This window comes from Salvia hispanica, chromosome 3, assembly GCF_029641045.1.
Source record: "Salvia hispanica isolate PSC_SH4W2 chromosome 3, Shi_PSC_v1, whole genome shotgun sequence".
In the NCBI taxonomy this organism is placed as follows: Eukaryota; Viridiplantae; Streptophyta; class Magnoliopsida; order Lamiales; family Lamiaceae; genus Salvia; species Salvia hispanica.
The window spans coordinates 65,483,881-65,501,177 of record NC_142694.1 but is presented as its reverse complement, the minus strand read 5'-3'; the positions used below and the strand labels follow the sequence as shown (position 1 = coordinate 65,501,177).

At 40.4% G+C, this 17,297-nt stretch overlaps 2 protein-coding genes across 2 annotated transcripts; both read left to right on the top strand.

Annotated features, from left to right (window-relative positions):
* Positions 1-4,159: 4,159 nt before the first annotated feature.
* LOC148931246 (uncharacterized) lies at positions 4,160-5,116 on the top strand. Its single transcript, XM_089067940.1, has 2 exons — positions 4,160-4,583; positions 4,650-5,116. Exons 1-2 carry the CDS (start codon positions 4,160-4,162, stop codon positions 5,114-5,116), a joined length of 891 nt encoding a protein of 296 aa, XP_088924066.1.
* Positions 5,117-13,105: 7,989 nt separating this feature from the next.
* On the top strand, positions 13,106-14,062 carry LOC148931245 (uncharacterized). Its single transcript, XM_089067222.1, has 2 exons — positions 13,106-13,529; positions 13,596-14,062. The coding sequence occupies exons 1-2, from the start codon at positions 13,106-13,108 to the stop codon at positions 14,060-14,062; spliced, it is 891 nt and encodes a 296-aa protein (XP_088923348.1).
* The last annotated feature ends 3,235 nt before the right edge of the window (positions 14,063-17,297 follow it).

The following is a 17,297-nucleotide window of genomic DNA, read 5'->3' as shown; positions in this document are numbered from 1 at the left end:
CGTGCCAGCAAGTTAAGGCACTGCACCAACGACCTTATGGGAAATTGCAACCTTTAGAAATTCCTGAGTGGAAATGGGATCATATAACAATGGACTTTGTAACAGGTCTGCCTAAAACCAAACAAGGAAATACCGCTATTTGGGTTATCGTTGACCGCCTTACCAAGTGTGCTCATTTCATTCCCATTCATATCACTTATGGGTCAGAGAAGTTAGCCCAATTGTATGTCCAAGAGATCATACGCCTGCATGGAATCCCGATAACAATCACATCGGATCGAGATCCGAAACTCACCTCAAAGGTTTGGAAAAGCTTACAAAAGGAACTGGGCTCAATGCTAAATTTTAGCATAGCATTTCATCCACAAACAGATGGACAATCAGAAAGAACGATTCAGACCCTAGAAGATATGTTACGAGCAGTCATACTGGATAGAGGAGGTAGTTGGGAATCCATTTTGCCCTTGATAGAATTTGCATACAATAATAGCTACCAGGCTACCATTGATATGGCACCATACGAGGCATTATATGGAAGGAAGTGCAGATCACCACTCTATTGGGATGAAGTTGGTGAAAGAAAGATGCTAGGTCCAGATTTGATAAATGAGATGATTGAGATTGTGAGAAAAATCCGATTGAGAATCAAGGAGGCACAAGATCGGCAAAAGTCTTACGCCGATGCACGCCGGACGGAGTTGAAGTTTAACATTGGAGATAAGGTGTTTTTGAAGGTATCTCCTTCTAAAGGGATAACTAGGTTTGGAATCAAAGGAAAACTGAAGCCACGTTTCATCGGGCCATACGAGATTCTTGACGGAGTAGGTCCGGTGGCATATCGTTTGGCATTACCACCAAGCCTTGGGAATATACACAACGTGTTTCATGTATCTCAACTCCGGAAATATATTTATGACCCAAAGCACCTAATCCACTATGAAGAGGTTAGTCTAACACCAGATTTAAACTATGAAGAGAAACCTATAGCCATCCTTGATCAAAAGATACAACAGTTACGGAACAAGTCAATCTCAACAGTGAAAGTTTTGTGGAATCACCATGGACAAGAAGAGGCAACATGGGAGTTAGAGGAGAAAATGAGGGAACAATACCCAGAAATGTTTATGTAAGAAACAACAAATTTCGGGACGAAATTTTTTTTAGGAGGAGAGGATGTGATGACCCGAACTTTTGATATTATAAATGTAAGAAGTGACGGCTAAATATGTATTATATGAATAATAATCGAAAACTAAATTTTGGTTTTATGAACTTGAAGCCTTATACAGTTGTATGATAAAGTTGTGAGTTCAGGGCGAGCCATGTAGAAAGTTTCGTTGTAATTTGTTAGTGTCGAAGTTGTTGCCACCAATTATAATAAATGCTTAACTCAAATAAAATAATAATAACCCCAAAAAAGGAAAATATAACTCTCGCATATACATGTTCGGAAATTCAATATAAATTAATTAGATATGCACACCTCTATATTTTTATATATATACACCAACACTTTGACTAAATATAAAAATAAAATTATGTTGGCCAAAGTTAAGCGTTGAATATAGTAGTCGATATTTTTAATTGAACAATAATATGATTAATGTGATGAATAGGGAATCTAGATAAACTCTAGTATTCAATATAAAAAAAACACATAAAATATAAAAGTGGAAGGAATAACAAACTTATACATCCATTAAATATTAATTTGGGATAATGATGATAATAAAAATAAATAAAAAGCCATCATTATATCTAACTGTAGCAATGCTTATTAAGGTATCAAATAATATACACATCAACTAGGCCTAAGCTACGTGTAAGATTAGAATCTTGTATATATATAGGTATGTGTCCCTCATCTCCTCACTTTTAAAATAAAACCAAAAAGACATCGTCTAAATTTCCAAACTATACTATAACTCCTAGAAATCTAGAAAGAGAAGAAGGTATATTTCGTAACTCTTCATTTTTATTTAAAGAAGGTAGTTCTTGTTTTGTATTCATTCCTTAGATAGAAATTGAATTGAAAAAGTAAATAATACCTACAACATGCTTGATAAACCCATGATTTTTTAATTAGCAACATAAATTAGAGGACCTTTTGAAGAGTAGTTTCGGCTCAGATTCCGGGAACACCTCGGATGACCGCTCAGGCAAACCCCATGAGAATTTCGTCCCTAATAAAGATAGAAACCTCCCAACTTATCCAAAGAGTTAATTGTTATGTTAAAGATTTAAAATTTGATAAAAAAGAAAGTTATCGAGAATAATAGTATGATGCTGGAACGGAGAATAGAAGTCTTCCATGTTAAGGTTTTGGCGATAAGATTTTGATGCGACCGAGCCGCCACGCGTCCGTGGGACGGCGAGGCTGGAGCGACGACGTCAGTTGGGGCTGATCGTCGCTCAGTGGCGCGAGGCGTGGGCGAGTGGCGGAGAGACTGTCCCTTGTCCATGCTCCGCGGCGTCAGAGAATTTAAAAGAGGGTCAGCGGTTGTAACGTGTGAAACCTTAACATAGGGCTGCTAGGAGAGAGAGAGGTGTTGTCGACAACGGCCATGGCAACGGGGTTTGGCAGCAGGGGCTCTCGGGAGAGAGAGCTACTCTCTCTTCGTTGGGTCTGAAATCGGGAAGGGATGAAAAATTCCTATCCTTTATAGTTTCTATAGTTAAGCGCGTTCAACTATTTAATTGAGAGGTGAGATGCATGCATGAATTAAAGGAATCCATTTTAAGTTTTATTTGTTGCTACAAAAATAGTTGTGCCCCAGCCTCTTTCCGAAAAGCATTAATAACTTAACTAGTAATATAAAAATAAAAGATGAAAAGATAAGAACTAGTAGCATATCTTGAGATTAAAATATTCCTCATAGCTAAACTTGGGTTGCATTTTGATTGAAAAGGGAGGAAACAGAAGGAAATTGTCATTGAGACAGAGTAAATCCCAATATCTTGGAAAGTGAATAAGGTGAGCTTTCTATCCTACATACTAATGTGGATAAAAATCCCAAAGTAATTTCGAGAGGAGTTTTGGTATAAATCCAAACTCATGCTCGTAAAATGTTATTGTCCTGTCATAATTGATTTATGCCTATCTGCCTTGGTTATGCCAAAAATGTTATAATCGAATTCGGGTTTAAGTAAGGCCGCAAACCTTGCTTAGACTAGTGTACACAAATGGACCGTGAGCTGTTGGCCGGTCATGTGACCGTCGTGGAAGGTGGCCACCTTCCCGGTACACAAATGTTAAGATATGGTAAAGGAACTTAGACCGCGGTGGAAAATAAAATTTTAGCAAGCTCGGGCCTTTTAAGTAAAAATCCATGAGTGTTGCTGTAATGACTTGACAATACTTTCAATGTATAATTGTATCTTTCGGCACTGTGTTCATTGAGTACTCCTGTACTCAGCCCTGTATGTATTTCTAAATGTGCAGGTTGAGTTGCAAAAATGGTGATGCGAGGGTGTTGAGAGAAAGTTCTTTTTGAGTTGTTCACTTCCGCTGTGAAACCTAGAACTACTAATCCTATTTTGCATCATAGCTCTATCTTTTGGTCCTGTATAAACCTTTAATCAAGTATTCCAGGATGTAGTATGTGATATTTTGATAATCTTCAGATTGAGTTTGTGCTTGTTATTGCTCATTCCTAGTTCTCATCCCCACTTCTCTTAACCCTTCCCTTTTTGTCACGAATTTATGTACTATACTATCCTTAGGTAGTGCGGGCGTGACAGAGTGGTATCAGAGCAAGTTCTTTTCTGCCCTGAACTTAGTGTCATTTTTCTTTTCATTCATCTGTCTAGATTCTTTTCCACTAGACTGTAAGGCGATCAACTCTCAACACTCTCACCTATCGCACTCAACCAGAAGAGTGATTCAAATGCCAAATTATGTAATCATGGAAGGAAAGAATAAAGAACGAGAAATCGGGTTGAAGAAGAAAATAAGCTATTACAATCTTTCGCTTTTCTGAGCGAAAAGTAACCATAAATGGGAGATTATAACAAATAGAAAGTAACCAAGTCACGAAACTTAAGTATGGAATCTTGAGGCAATAGAATATTATCATATCTCTTCATAATTTAATTTAATATCATGGATATAGATATACTTATGTGGCACAGATGTGAATTGACTAATGTTTTAGTGTAGATGGCCCCTTTCCGACTGACTGCTAGGATGAGAACGTCACCGACACAAAGCCCAGAAGATGTGATAGAAGAGTATGAGGAATGTGCTATGCACTTTAAGGAAGATCTAGGAGAATTTCTTGCTCGGTTTGGCAAGCTCTGGAGACGGGCCCACTGGTACGGGGTTGATGATATGGATGGGATTTCACGACTTATTAGTCTACTACCTTCTACTTGGCAGCAATGGGCTAGGATGACCTCCAGGGATTATATTTTCTATCGTAGGCCACGCTTTGTGTACACAGGTGATTTCCTCCGCTTCTTAGGGGAAATTCAATTGTGCTATACTGTTTACAAACATGCTCCTCTAGGACCATATATATTACCCGGTGACCCAATCCCAGCAGGAGGATCTATACTTCCGGGTCAGCCGAGTATCATGCCTGGTATGATGCCACCTTCTCCTTGGCCCGTTACTTGGGGACATAGGGCACGATATGATGCTGAGGCAGGCCCGTCACGGCCACTGTCGGGTGAAAGAAGATGGTCACCCTTGAGGTGGTCACCAGTGAGGATCCCTGAGGCCCAGGCACCTATGGGACGTGCTACAGCGACAGACACGTCGGCAAAGAGGCGCAGACGGGGCAAGGCCCCAGCTCGTACTCCCATCGACTTAAACGATCAGCCAGCTACGGTGGGCACTGGTCGTTTACAGCCTTTACCTGCAATCCCACGTGTATCTCCAGTTGAGAGGACTTCTCCGGTCTCTTTCCACCTGCCGACTTCAGAAGAACTCAAGTTCAATGCATGGATAGTTAGTCATTTTGATGAGATGACTCGTGGACGATATAGGCCAGGAGGGAGTCGTATGACTGCCATCATCATTAGCAGTTCTGATGATGAAGACTTTGAAGAAGAGCCAGAAGAAGGTCCGACCTGCAAGTCAGAAGTCAGTGTCACGAAACCTACAACTCCTTAGTAGTAGAGTAGATCTGTCACTGTATCCGTTATGAGACTATTATGATATGTGTTTTTGTCTGGTGTATAGTAGCTACTACTTTTTGTATGATGCATATATGGGTACATGTGCTTCATATTTAGGTTTTGACGATATTTTGGATAGTCGCATGATGCTTGTAAACCTATATTTGTACAAAAAGTCCTTTTTGGTTATCCAAAAGGGCAATTTTCAGATGTATATATATGTACATATTTTCAATGACTTCATTATCTTTATTAGTGTTGTTTGATTTGATTGTATTGTTGAACAATTTTAGTTTGACACAATACAAACAACATTTATTTATTTATTTTTCTTTCTTTTTCTCAATTTAAATGATTTTATCGCATATATACATATATGTAAAGACTTATCAGAAAAAAAATGTTTTTGTCAATTTAGAATGCCACCAAGGAGAGTTGGGCGACCTCGAGGGAGAGGGAGAGGAAGAGGAATTGGAATAGTGCCACCACCCGAACATGAAGAATTTGAGGAACAACGCGAAATAACTCCACCACCCCCACCACCTCTAGCGCCGGGTCGAAGAAAAGAAGAGATGTTCTTGAAACAAAAACCACCAATATTCGATGGGATGGGTGATCCGATGGATGCAGAGACTTGGATACGTATAATTGAACGCATTTTTGACTTATTTCACTTCACAGATCAAGAGCGTTTAAGTTGTGTGCCTTTCCAATTAAAAGGGTCAGCAGATTACTGGTGGGAGGCACGGAAAAAAATAATGGGGGCTCAAGAGTTAACTAATATGACCTGGGAGCAATTCAAAGAAGGATTCTATGAGAAATATATTCCCAAAAGTTACCGGAAGAATAAGGAAATGGAATTTTATAATCTGAAACAAGGGAGGATGTCGGTAACAGGTTACGAGCGTATATTCACTGACATGTCTAGATATGCCCCAGATCAGGTTAACACGGAGGAGAAAATGGCTGAAAAAGTTTGTGGTGGGTTAAGACATGAAATAAGAATGGCACTGGCAAGCCATGGTGGGTTATCTTATTCCGAATCTCTTAGACGAGCGCTTGCCATTGAGTCAGCGATGCCAGTAGAGAAACCTATGCCTATTGTACCACCGCCACGTGCTCAAATTCAAAGTCCAGGAGACAAAAGGAAGTGGGATGGTAATCGAACTCAATATGAACAAAAGAAACCATGGTATGGCCAAGATCGTGCGCAGAACTTTCCGAGACAATTTACTTTCAATTCAGCAGGAGGCCGGCCAAGTCCAATTCCATGCTCCAATTGTAACAAGATACATAATGGGATATGTAGAGCCGGGACTGAATCTTGTTATAAGTGTGGTAAAATTGGTCATTTTGCTAAAGATTGTCCAACCAAGTCTTATGGAAGGGGTACAAGACCCTATCCACTAGCACAACACTCCCAGCTACGGGCGGTAAATGCACAACCTCAGAGAGGACAGCAACAACCCCCACAACGTCCGCAACATCCGCAAGTGAGGCTTCCAACACAGGCCAGGGCCTACGCGTTGAGGCGGGGGCAGCCTGAGGGAGAGAAAGGAAATCTGGCAGGTATGGCCATGCTACTTGACATGCCTGTCATTTTATTATTTGATACTGGAGCTTCACATTCTTTTATATCGGACTCTTGTGTTGATACCTTGAAACTGACGACTGAACTAGCTAAATATAAAATTAAGGTAACATCACCCGTCGGGGGAATTATAGAAACCACTCGAACTTGCTCGAATATAGAAGTCTTGTTGGGAGAACATAAGATCCTAGTTAGTAATTTGAAGGTCCTGAAGATGTGTGAGGTTGACCTTATACTAGGAATGGATTGGTTGACTAAAAACCATGTTACCATCCAATGCAAGGAAAGAAAAATTTTCTTTCAAGATACAAGTGAAGAACAAACAAGTTTCTATGGGGTCCCCATGAATAAACGAAAATCCATAATCTCTGCCTTACAAGTAACAAAATTAATAAGAAAAGGGTGTCCCGCGTACCTCGTTTACCTGAACGAGGAACATAAGAAAGAAATAAAAATTGGGGATGTGAACGTCGTGTGTGAGTTTCCGGACGTGTTTCCTGATGCTCTACCTGGGTTACCACCTGATAGACAACTGGAATTTAACATTGATTTGGAACCTGGATCTGCCCCAATATCCAAAGCACCATATCGGATGGCGGCAAAGGAGTTGGGAGAACTCAAGATACAGTTACAGGAACTCATGGACCTAGGCTTTATCAGACCTAGCGCATCACCATGGGGAGCTCCTGTACTTTTTATCAAAAAGAAGGATGGATCGCTAAGAATGTGTATTGACTATCGGGAACTGAACAAGCTAACACTCAAGAATAAATACCCACTGCCGAGGATAGACGATTTGTTCGATCAACTCAGAGGTGCTAGTGTGTTCTCCAAAATGGATTTAAGATCTGGCTATCATCAGTTAAAGATTCGGCCAGAAGATGTACCCAAAACGGCTTTTCGCACCCGATATGGTCACTATGAATTTTTAGTAATGCCTTTTGGATTGACTAATGCCCCTGCTGTATTTATGGATCTCATGAATCGCGTATTCCATCCCTATCTGGATAAGTTCGTCCTGGTTTTCATAGACGATATACTCATCTACTCGAAGGGTGTAAAGGAACATGAGGAACATCTCAGAGTTGCATTAGAAACCTTGAGGACTGAAAAGCTCTATGCAAAATTTAGCAAATGTGAATTTTGGCTAAATGAGGTAAACTTCCTTGGACATATGATAACTGCTGAAGGCATTCGAGTGGATCCAGCAAAAGTGGAGGCTATACAAAACTGGAAATCACCAACCACACCTAATGAAATTCGAAGCTTTCTGGGGTTGGCCGGCTACTACAGAAGGTTCATTGAAGGTTTCTCCAAGATTGCTAGGCCAATGACGCAACAACTTAAAAAGGGCATCAAGTTTGTGTGGACGTCAGAATGCGAACACAGCTTCCAACTACTGAAGGAAAAATTAACAACAGCTCCGGTATTAGCAGTCCCTGAGTCAGGAACGAACTATGTAGTTTACACTGATGCCTCAAAGAGTGGTTTGGGTTGTGTGTTGATGCAAAATGGGAAAGTAATTGCTTATGCGTCACGGAAACTGAGGCCCCATGAGATGAATTACCCAACACATGATTTGGAATTAGCCGCGGTAGTACATGCTCTGAAAATATGGAGGCACCATCTTTATGGAGTTCGATGTGAGATTTTCACCGATCATAAGAGTCTCAAATACTTCTTTGAACAAAAGGAACTGAATATGCGACAGAGAAGATGGCTTGAATTAGTAAAAGATTATGGTTGTGGCATAAACTATCACCCAGACAAGGCTAATGTGGTAGCCGATGCTCTTAGTCGAAAATCCCAGCAATTGGCAAAGGTGATCACTCGAGAAGAAGAACTATGTCGAGAATTCGACAAAATAGGGTTGGAAGTAGTACAAACACCTGAAACAGTAGAAGCAAGGATTGCCACCTTAGTGATGGAACCAGATTTGAGAACTCAAATAATTAACGCACAAAGACAAGATGACATCATGGAGAAAATTCGAGCAAAAGTACGATCTGGTGATGAAAAGGGTTTTAAGGAAGAAGCAGACAACGCTCTCACCTTCGATGGAAGAATCTGTGTGCCAAATAATGACGAGCTCAGAAATAAGATTTTGAGTGAAGCTCACGACACCCCGTATACTACCCATCCAGGGAGCACCAAGATGTATCAAGATTTGTAAAGAAAATTTTGGTGGGGTGGTATGAAAAGAAGCGTTACCATGTTTGTGGAAAGATGCCTAGCGTGCCAGCAAGTTAAGGCACTGCACCAACGACCTTATGGGAAATTGCAACCTTTAGAAATTCCTGAGTGGAAATGGGATCATATAACAATGGACTTTGTAACAGGTCTGCCTAAAACCAAACAAGGAAATACCGCTATTTGGGTTATCGTTGACCGCCTTACCAAGTGTGCTCATTTCATTCCCATTCATATCACTTATGGGTCAGAGAAGTTAGCCCAATTGTATGTCCAAGAGATCATACGCCTGCATGGAATCCCGATAACAATCACATCGGATCGAGATCCGAAACTCACCTCAAAGGTTTGGAAAAGCTTACAAAAGGAACTGGGCTCAATGCTAAATTTTAGCACAGCATTTCATCCACAAACAGATGGACAATCAGAAAGAACGATTCAGACCCTAGAAGATATGTTACGAGCAGTCATACTGGATAGAGGAGGTAGTTGGGAATCCATTTCGCCCTTGATAGAATTTGCATACAATAATAGCTACCAGGCTACCATTGATATGGCACCATACGAGGCATTATATGGAAGGAAGTGCAGATCACCACTCTATTGGGATGAAGTTGGTGAAAGAAAGATGCTAGGTCCAGATTTGATAAATGAGATGATTGAGATTGTGAGAAAAATCCGATTGAGAATCAAGGAGGCACAAGATCGGCAAAAGTCTTACGCCGATGCACGCCGGACGGAGTTGAAGTTTAACATTGGAGATAAGGTGTTTTTGAAGGTATCTCCTTCTAAAGGGATAACTAGGTTTGCAATCAAAGGAAAACTGAAGCCACGTTTCATCGGGCCATACGAGATTCTTGACGGAGTAGGTCCGGTGGCATATCGTTTGGCATTACCACCAAGCCTTGGGAATATACACAACGTGTTTCATGTATCTCAACTCCGGAAATATATTTATGACCCAAAGCACCTAATCCACTATGAAGAGGTTAGTCTAACACCAGATTTAAACTATGAAGAGAAACCTATAGCCATCCTTGATCAAAAGATACAACAGTTACGGAACAAGTCAATCTCAACAGTGAAAGTTTTGTGGAATCACCATGGACAAGAAGAGGCAACATGGGAGTTAGAGGAGAAAATGAGGGAACAATACCCAGAAATGTTTATGTAAGAAACAACAAATTTCGGGACGAAATTTTTTTTAGGAGGAGAGGATGTGATGACCCGAACTTTTGATATTATAAATGTAAGAAGTGACGGCTAAATATGTATTATATGAATAATAATCGAAAACTAAATTTTGGTTTTATGAACTTGAAGCCTTATACAGTTGTATGATAAAGTTGTGAGTTCAGGGCGAGCCATGTAGAAAGTTTCGTTGTAATTTGTTAGTGTCGAAGTTGTTGCCACCAATTATAATAAATGCTTAACTCAAATAAAATAATAATAACCCCAAAAAAGGAAAATATAACTCTCGCATATACATGTTCGGAAATTCAATATAAATTAATTAGATATGCACACCTCTATATTTTTATATATATACACCAACACTTTGACTAAATATAAAAATAAAATTATGTTGGCCAAAGTTAAGCGTTGAATATAGTAGTCGATATTTTTAATTGAACAATAATATGATTAATGTGATGAATAGGGAATCTAGATAAACTCTAGTATTCAATATAAAAAAAACACATAAAATATAAAAGTGGAAGGAATAACAAACTTATACATCCATTAAATATTAATTTGGGATAATGATGATAATAAAAATAAATAAAAAGCCATCATTATATCTAACTGTAGCAATGCTTATTAAGGTATCAAATAATATACACATCAACTAGGCCTAAGCTACGTGTAACATTAGAATCTTGTATATATATAGGTATGTGTCCCTCATCTCCTCACTTTTAAAATAAAACCAAAAAGACATCGTCTAAATTTCCAAACTATACTATAACTCCTAGAAATCTAGAAAGAGAAGAAGGTATATTTCGTAACTCTTCATTTTTATTTAAAGAAGGTAGTTCTTGTTTTGTATTCATTCCTTAGATAGAAATTGAATTGAAAAAGTAAATAATACCTACAACATGCTTGATAAACCCATGATTTTTTAATTAGCAACATAAATTAGAGGACCTTTTGAAGAGTAGTTTCGGCTCAGATTCCGGGAACACCTCGGATGACCGCTCAGGCAAACCCCATGAGAATTTCGTCCCTAATAAAGATAGAAACCTCCCAACTTATCCAAAGAGTTAATTGTTATGTTAAAGATTTAAAATTTGATAAAAAAGAAAGTTATCGAGAATAATAGTATGATGCTGGAACGGAGAATAGAAGTCTTCCATGTTAAGGTTTCGGCGATAAGATTTTGATGCGACCGAGCCGCCACGCGTCCGTGGGACGGCGAGGCTGGAGCGACGGCGTCAGTTGGGGCTGATCGTCGCTCAGTGGCGCGAGGCGTGGGCGAGTGGCGGAGAGACTGTCCCTTGTCCATGCTCCGCGGCGTCAGAGAATTTAAAAGAGGGTCAGCGGTTGTAACGTGTGAAACCTTAACATAGGGCTGCTAGGAGAGAGAGAGGTGTTGTCGACAACGGCCATGGCAACGGGGTTTGGCAGCAGGGGCTCTCGGGAGAGAGAGCTACTCTCTCTTCGTTGGGTCTGAAATCGGGAAGGGATGAAAAATTCCTATCCTTTATAGTTTCTATAGTTAAGCGCGTTCAACTATTTAATTGAGAGTTGAGATGCATGCATGAATTAAAGGAATCCATTTTAAGTTTTATTTGTTGCTACAAAAATAGTTGTGCCCCAGCCTCTTTCCGAAAAGCATTAATAACTTAACTAGTAATATAAAAATAAAAGATGAAAAGATAAGAACTAGTAGCATATCTTGAGATTAAAATATTCCTCATAGCTAAACTTGGGTTGCATTTTGATTGAAAAGGGAGGAAACAGAAGGAAACTGTCATTGAGACAGAGTAAATCCCAATATCTTGGAAAGTGAATAAGGTGAGCTTTCTATCCTACATACTAATGTGGATAAAAATCCCAAAGTAATTTCGAGAGGAGTTTTGGTATAAATCCAAACTCATGCTCGTAAAATGTTATTGTCCTGTCATAATTGATTTATGCCTATCTGCCTTGGTTATGCCAAAAATGTTATAATCGAATTCGGGTTTAAGTAAGGCCGCAAACCTTGCTTAGACTAGTGTACACAAATGGACCGTGAGCTGTTGGCCGGTCATGTGACCGTCGTGGAAGGTGGCCACCTTCCCGGTACACAAATGTTAAGATATGGTAAAGGAACTTAGACCGCGGTGGAAAATAAAATTTTAGCAAGCTCGGGCCTTTTAAGTAAAAATCCATGAGTGTTGCTGTAATGACTTGACAATACTTTCAATGTATAATTGTATCTTTCGGCACTGTGTTCATTGAGTACTCCTGTACTCAGCCCTGTATGTATTTCTAAATGTGCAGGTTGAGTTGCAAAAATGGTGATGCGAGGGTGTTGAGAGAAAGTTCTTTTTGAGTTGTTCACTTCCGCTGTGAAACCTAGAACTACTAATCCTATTTTGCATCATAGCTCTATCTTTTGGTCCTGTATAAACCTTTAATCAAGTATTCCAGGATGTAGTATGTGATATTTTGATAATCTTCAGATTGAGTTTGTGCTTGTTATTGCTCATTCCTAGTTCTCATCCCCACTTCTCTTAACCCTTCCCTTTTTGTCACGAATTTATGTACTATACTATCCTTAGGTAGTGCGGGCGTGACAGAGTGGTATCAGAGCAAGTTCTTTTCTGCCCTGAACTTAGTGTCATTTTTCTTTTCATTCATCTGTCTAGATTCTTTTCCACTAGACTGTAAGGCGATCAACTCTCAACACTCTCACCTATCGCACTCAACCAGAAGAGTGATTCAAATGCCAAATTATGTAATCATGGAAGGAAAGAATAAAGAACGAGAAATCGGGTTGAAGAAGAAAATAAGCTATTACAATCTTTCGCTTTTCTGAGCGAAAAGTAACCATAAATGGGAGATTATAACAAATAGAAAGTAACCAAGTCACGAAACTTAAGTATGGAATCTTGAGGCAATAGAATATTATCATATCTCTTCATAATTTAATTTAATATCATGGATATAGATATACTTATGTGGCACAGATGTGAATTGACTAATGTTTTAGTGTAGATGGCCCCTTTCCGACTGACTGCTAGGATGAGAACGTCACCGACACAAAGCCCAGAAGATGTGATAGAAGAGTATGAGGAATGTGCTATGCACTTTAAGGAAGATCTAGGAGAATTTCTTGCTCGGTTTGGCAAGCTCTGGAGACGGGCCCACCGGTACGGGGTTGATGATATGGATGGGATTTCACGACTTATTAGTCTACTACCTTCTACTTGGCAGCAATGGGCTAGGATGACCTCCAGGGATTATATTTTCTATCGTAGGCCACGCTTTGTGTACACAGGTGATTTCCTCCGCTTCTTAGGGGAAATTCAATTGTGCTATACTGTTTACAAACATGCTCCTCTAGGACCATATATATTACCCGGTGACCCAATCCCAGCAGGAGGATCTATACTTCCGGGTCAGCCGAGTATCATGCCTGGTATGATGCCACCTTCTCCTTGGCCCGTTACTTGGGGACATAGGGCACGATATGATGCTGAGGCAGGCCCGTCACGGCCACTGTCGGGTGAAAGAAGATGGTCACCCTTGAGGTGGTCACCAGTGAGGATCCCTGAGGCCCAGGCACCTATGGGACGTGCTACAGCGACAGACACGTCGGCAAAGAGGCGCAGACGGGGCAAGGCCCCAGCTCGTACTCCCATCGACTTAAACGATCAGCCAGCTACGGTGGGCACTGGTCGTTTACAGCCTTTACCTGCAATCCCACGTGTATCTCCAGTTGAGAGGACTTCTCCGGTCTCTTTCCACCTGCCGACTTCAGAAGAACTCAAGTTCAATGCATGGATAGTTAGTCATTTTGATGAGATGACTCGTGGACGATATAGGCCAGGAGGGAGTCGTATGACTGCCATCATCATTAGCAGTTCTGATGATGAAGACTTTGAAGAAGAGCCAGAAGAAGGTCCGACCTGCAAGTCAGAAGTCAGTGTCACGAAACCTACAACTCCTTAGTAGTAGAGTAGATCTGTCACTGTATCCGTTATGAGACTTTTATGATATGTGTTTTTGTCTGGTGTATAGTAGCTACTACTTTTTGTATGATGCATATATGGGTACATGTGCTTCATATTTAGGTTTTGACGATATTTTGGATAGTCGCATGATGCTTGTAAACCTATATTTGTACAAAAAGTCCTTTTTGGTTATCCAAAAGGGCAATTTTCAGATGTATATATATGTACATATTTTCAATGACTTCATTATCTTTATTAGTGTTGTTTGATTTGATTGTATTGTTGAACAATTTTAGTTTGACACAATACAAACAACATTTATTTATTTATTTTTCTTTCTTTTTCTCAATTTAAATGATTTTATCGCATATATACATATATGTAAAGACTTATCAGAAAAAAAATGTTTTTGTCAATTTAGAATGCCACCAAGGAGAGTTGGGCGACCTCGAGGGAGAGGGAGAGGAAGAGGAATTGGAATAGTGCCACCACCCGAACATGAAGAATTTGAGGAACAACGCGAAATAACTCCACCACCCCCACCACCTCTAGCGCCGGGTCGAAGAAAAGAAGAGATGTTCTTGAAACAAAAACCACCAATATTCGATGGGATGGGTGATCCGATGGATGCAGAGACTTGGATACGTATAATTGAACGCATTTTTGACTTATTTCACTTCACAGATCAAGAGCGTTTAAGTTGTGTGCCTTTCCAATTAAAAGGGTTAGCAGATTACTGGTGGGAGGCACGGAAAAAAATAATGGGGGCTCAAGAGTTAACTAATATGACCTGGGAGCAATTCAAAGAAGGATTCTATGAGAAATATATTCCCAAAAGTTACCGGAAGAATAAGGAAATGGAATTTTATAATCTGAAACAAGGGAGGATGTCGGTAACAGGTTACGAGCGTATATTCACTGACATGTCTAGATATGCCCCAGATCAGGTTAACACGGAGGAGAAAATGGCTGAAAAAGTTTGTGGTGGGTTAAGACATGAAATAAGAATGGCACTGGCAAGCCATGGTGGGTTATCTTATTCCGAATCTCTTAGACGAGCGCTTGCCATTGAGTCAGCGATGCCAGTAGAGAAACCTATGCCTATTGTACCACCGCCACGTGCTCAAATTCAAAGTCCAGGAGACAAAAGGAAGTGGGATGGTAATCGAACTCAATATGAACAAAAGAAACCATGGTATGGCCAAGATCGTGCGCAGAACTTTCCGAGACAATTTACTTTCAATTCAGCAGGAGGCCGGCCAAGTCCAATTCCATGCTCCAATTGTAACAAGATACATAATGGGATATGTAGAGCCGGGACTGAATCTTGTTATAAGTGTGGTAAAATTGGTCATTTTGCTAAAGATTGTCCAACCAAGTCTTATGGAAGGGGTACAAGACCCTATCCACTAGCACAACACTCCCAGCTACGGGCGGTAAATGCACAACCTCAGAGAGGACAGCAACAACCCCCACAACGTCCGCAACATCCGCAAGTGAGGCTTCCAACACAGGCCAGGGCCTACGCGTTGAGGCGGGGGCAGCCTGAGGGAGAGAAAGGAAATCTGGCAGGTATGGCCATGCTACTTGACATGCCTGTCATTTTATTATTTGATACTGGAGCTTCACATTCTTTTATATCGGACTCTTGTGTTGATACCTTGAAACTGACGACTGAACTAGCTAAATATAAAATTAAGGTAACATCACCCGTCGGGGGAATTATAGAAACCACTCGAACTTGCTCGAATATAGAAGTCTTGTTGGGAGAACATAAGATCCTAGTTAGTAATTTGAAGGTCCTGAAGATGTGTGAGGTTGACCTTATACTAGGAATGGATTGGTTGACTAAAAACCATGTTACCATCCAATGCAAGGAAAGAAAAATTTTCTTTCAAGATACAAGTGAAGAACAAACAAGTTTCTATGGGGTCCCCATGAATAAACGAAAATCCATAATCTCTGCCTTACAAGTAACAAAATTAATAAGAAAAGGGTGTCCCGCGTACCTCGTTTACCTGAACGAGGAACATAAGAAAGAAATAAAAATTGGGGATGTGAACGTCGTGTGTGAGTTTCCGGACGTGTTTCCTGATGCTCTACCTGGGTTACCACCTGATAGACAACTGGAATTTAACATTGATTTGGAACCTGGATCTGCCCCAATATCCAAAGCACCATATCGGATGGCGGCAAAGGAGTTGGGAGAACTCAAGATACAGTTACAGGAACTCATGGACCTAGGCTTTATCAGACCTAGCGCATCACCATGGGGAGCTCCTGTACTTTTTATCAAAAAGAAGGATGGATCGCTAAGAATGTGTATTGACTATCGGGAACTGAACAAGCTAACACTCAAGAATAAATACCCACTGCCGAGGATAGACGATTTGTTCGATCAACTCAGAGGTGCTAGTGTGTTCTCCAAAATGGATTTAAGATCTGGCTATCATCAGTTAAAGATTCGGCCAGAAGATGTACCCAAAATGGCTTTTCGCACCCGATATGGTCACTATGAATTTTTAGTAATGCCTTTTGGATTGACTAATGCCCCTGCTGTATTTATGGATCTCATGAATCGCGTATTCCATCCCTATCTGGATAAGTTCGTCCTGGTTTTCATAGACGATATACTCATCTACTCGAAGGGTGTAAAGGAACATGAGGAACATCTCAGAGTTGCATTAGAAACCTTGAGGACTGAAAAGCTCTATGCAAAATTTAGCAAATGTGAATTTTGGCTAAATGAGGTAAACTTCCTTGGACATATGATAACTGCTGAAGGCATTCGAGTGGATCCAGCAAAAGTGGAGGCTATACAAAACTGGAAATCACCAACCACACCTAATGAAATTCGAAGCTTTCTGGGGTTGGCCGGCTACTACAGAAGGTTCATTGAAGGTTTCTCCAAGATTGCTAGGCCAATGACGCAACAACTTAAAAAGAGCATCAAGTTTGTGTGGACGTCAGAATGCGAACACAGCTTCCAACTACTGAAGGAAAAATTAACAACAGCTCCGGTATTAGCAGTCCCTGAGTCAGGAACGAACTATGTAGTTTACACTGATGCCTCAAAGAGTGGTTTGGGTTGTGTGTTGATGCAAAATGGGAAAGTAATTGCTTATGCGTCACGGAAACTGAGGCCCCATGAGATGAATTACCCAACACATGATTTGGAATTAGCCGCGGTAGTACATGCTCTGAAAATATGGAGGCACCATCTTTATGGAGTT

What these genes read in the sequence shown, in the direction of transcription:
- LOC148931246 (XM_089067940.1), top strand. Translation starts at nt 4,160, where the DNA reads ATGGCCCCTTTCCGACTGACTGCTAGGATGAGAACGTCACCGACACAA. An exon ending in TCAGCCGAGTATCATGCCTG is followed by an intron (nt 4,584 to 4,649) that starts GTATGATGCCAC and finishes ATGCTGAGGCAG; the next exon opens with GCCCGTCACGGCCACTGTCG.
- LOC148931245 (XM_089067222.1), top strand. Translation starts at nt 13,106, where the DNA reads ATGGCCCCTTTCCGACTGACTGCTAGGATGAGAACGTCACCGACACAA. An exon ending in TCAGCCGAGTATCATGCCTG is followed by an intron (nt 13,530 to 13,595) that starts GTATGATGCCAC and finishes ATGCTGAGGCAG; the next exon opens with GCCCGTCACGGCCACTGTCG.